The 2,457-nt window shown below is 30.2% G+C and overlaps 1 protein-coding gene across 1 annotated transcript in view; it reads right to left on the bottom strand.

Annotated features, from left to right (window-relative positions):
• LOC120277812 (receptor-like serine/threonine-protein kinase SD1-6) overlaps positions 1–1,913 on the bottom strand; it is a 3,881-nt gene extending 1,968 nt beyond the window's left edge. Inside the window, 8 exon segments of the mRNA XM_039284649.1 lie at positions 567–645; positions 647–682; positions 684–773; positions 922–933; positions 935–1,070; positions 1,156–1,393; positions 1,525–1,735; positions 1,813–1,913. Coding sequence (XP_039140583.1) covers positions 567–645; positions 647–682; positions 684–773; positions 922–933; positions 935–1,070; positions 1,156–1,393; positions 1,525–1,735; positions 1,813–1,881 — 871 coding nt within the window. The 5' untranslated portion in view covers positions 1,882–1,913.
• Positions 1,914–2,457: the final 544 nt, after the last annotated feature.

The following is a 2,457-nucleotide window of genomic DNA, read 5'->3' on the forward strand; positions in this document are numbered from 1 at the left end:
AATCTATTATATCAATGTAAAAATCAGATATGCTTAAAAACTACAAATCAAAAACATTGTTATTATTTCTCGGTGTTATTATTTGCTACCTGATAAGCTTATATAATGCTGCCGATCGTTGTTATTATTTATACATTTCTTCCTTTCTGCATCATTCAAAACAACAAGTAAAAATATGAAATTACATATCTTACGAAGACGAGAAAAATATAAAGATGAAAATATGTAATATTTTTTAATTCACTTTTATTTATAGGAGTATGTATATAAACAAAAAGAACAATGTTGTCGGGATATATTAACAAATATGCATGTTATAACTCTATACAAGTGTATATTAGCAATCATTCATTTTCATATGACAAATGAGAAAAGAAATCTCCAAGAGTACAAGATATTATAGGTTCATATTGTATACACAATTAAATTAATACAATAAAATGGGTATTTAGCTTTTTTTAAATGATGCTATCTACCCGTTTGCTCTGTGAGTGTGATATCATTAAAAGTATGCAATTCATTCTGATTTAATGCTGGATCATGTTTAGTGGAAAAAATAGCATTACCCGGTTCTTTAGGCTCCAGTAATGGGGCATCATCATTGCCTATCATGATAACTACTGATGACATGATTGGTCTATCTTCCGGCTTTTTCTTGAACACACAAGAGACCTATATTTAGTACATCTCATAACTTGAGTCACTGAAAATGAGTTGCAGATTAATGGATCTAATAAATCCAAAACCTTCCCGTCATTCCATAATCTCCAAGCCTGCAATGATTGCTTAATTATTAGTGCAATGATAATATGTTTTTATTCTTAGAAATAGTGGCTAAATTTTAATATATTAAAATAAATTGTCCATATATATATATATATATATATATATATATATATATATATATATTGCACTACTTACTCTCCCAAGAAGGTAAAAGGTGTGGATTTGAGAGGAAAACCCTATTTCTTTGGCCACTTATGATTTCCAAGATTAATACCCCAAAGCTAAACACATCTGACTTCATTGAAAAAACTCCATCCAATGCATACTCTGGGGCCATATATCCACTGCATTTTTACCATTTATAATCATTGATATATATAAAATTTGGTTTAATATAAGATAATATAGAAATTGTGAAAGTTGACTCACTATGTACCAACTACTTTTCTTGTCTTGATCATTGTTTCACGATCTCCAAAATTTCTGGCTAAACCAAAGTCTGAGATTTTAGGATTCATTTCAATGTCTAGAAGGATGTTACTTGCTTTGAGATCTCTATGTATGATTCTTAATCTTGAGTCTTGATGAAGATATAAAAGACCTCGAGCAATGCCTTCAATGATGTGGAAGCGTGTTTTCCAGTCCAAATGATCTCCTTTTTCTTTGTCTAATTATGTGCATACAAAAAAAAATCAAGAGATTCAAACCTATGGCAATTATAATGAAGAATATGTATATTTCAGGAGAAGCAAATTAAAACTAGCTAAATAATTTAAAACAAAACACACACACACTAACCAAATAGAAATGCATCCAAGCTTCTATTGGGCATATACTCATAGACAAGAATCTTTTCATCTCCTTTAATGCAGTATCCTAAAAGTCGCACGAGGTTACAGTGTTGAAGCTTTGCAATAAAAGCAACTTCATTTTCAAACTCATCAATGCCTTGTGTTGAATTCCTTGAGAGTCTTTTAACCGCTATTTCACGTCCCTCAGCCAGCTTCCCCTGTAAGGAGTTAATGTTTTAATCACAAGTTCTTATGTAATAAATCATTTAATCTGATCTATATATACATGGATTACCTTATAGACAAGGCCAAAACCACCTTTTCCTAGAATATTTGTCTTAGCAAAGTTGTGTGTAGCCTCCATTAGAGTACTCCATTGAAGTTGTGCTAGTTCAAATTCACCCATTTCCTCTAACGCCTATCTCAAAATGATTATATGAAACAAAAAGCTTTAATATTATTAGGATACCTTAGTGAAGAGATGAATATATATATATATACATATCTTTACAATAGTGGCATTTGATATATAGGAGAATAGAAATTAGTTTACCTTTTGTGTATCATCTTCTTCTTTCCCGTGAATGTAAGTATATTAAGGGAATTATCAATGCCACCATTGAGAAAAACTAAGATCCAAACCACTGATTTGGATTGACTTCTTCTTACTAGACTTGTTTTGAGATTGAGGCTGTTGAATCAACGGAATATAATCAAATGCACTACTATTTTTCGATGAAAAATTATTGTTCACGATTGAGTAATAATGAGATCAATATTGATGTTTTCCAAGATGTGGTTTAGGATTATTCAAGAGTTATATCATAAAAGCCCAAATAAATTTTTGAAATGACATAATGTTTTTCAAAGAAAAATTCGTGTCACTAACCCTTGAGTCCCTTGTAATTATCTAATGATAATATATATGATTCATTTACTT

The sequence above is a fragment of the Dioscorea cayenensis genome, chromosome 15 (assembly GCF_009730915.1).
Source record: "Dioscorea cayenensis subsp. rotundata cultivar TDr96_F1 chromosome 15, TDr96_F1_v2_PseudoChromosome.rev07_lg8_w22 25.fasta, whole genome shotgun sequence".
Taxonomy (NCBI): Eukaryota; Viridiplantae; Streptophyta; class Magnoliopsida; order Dioscoreales; family Dioscoreaceae; genus Dioscorea; species Dioscorea cayenensis.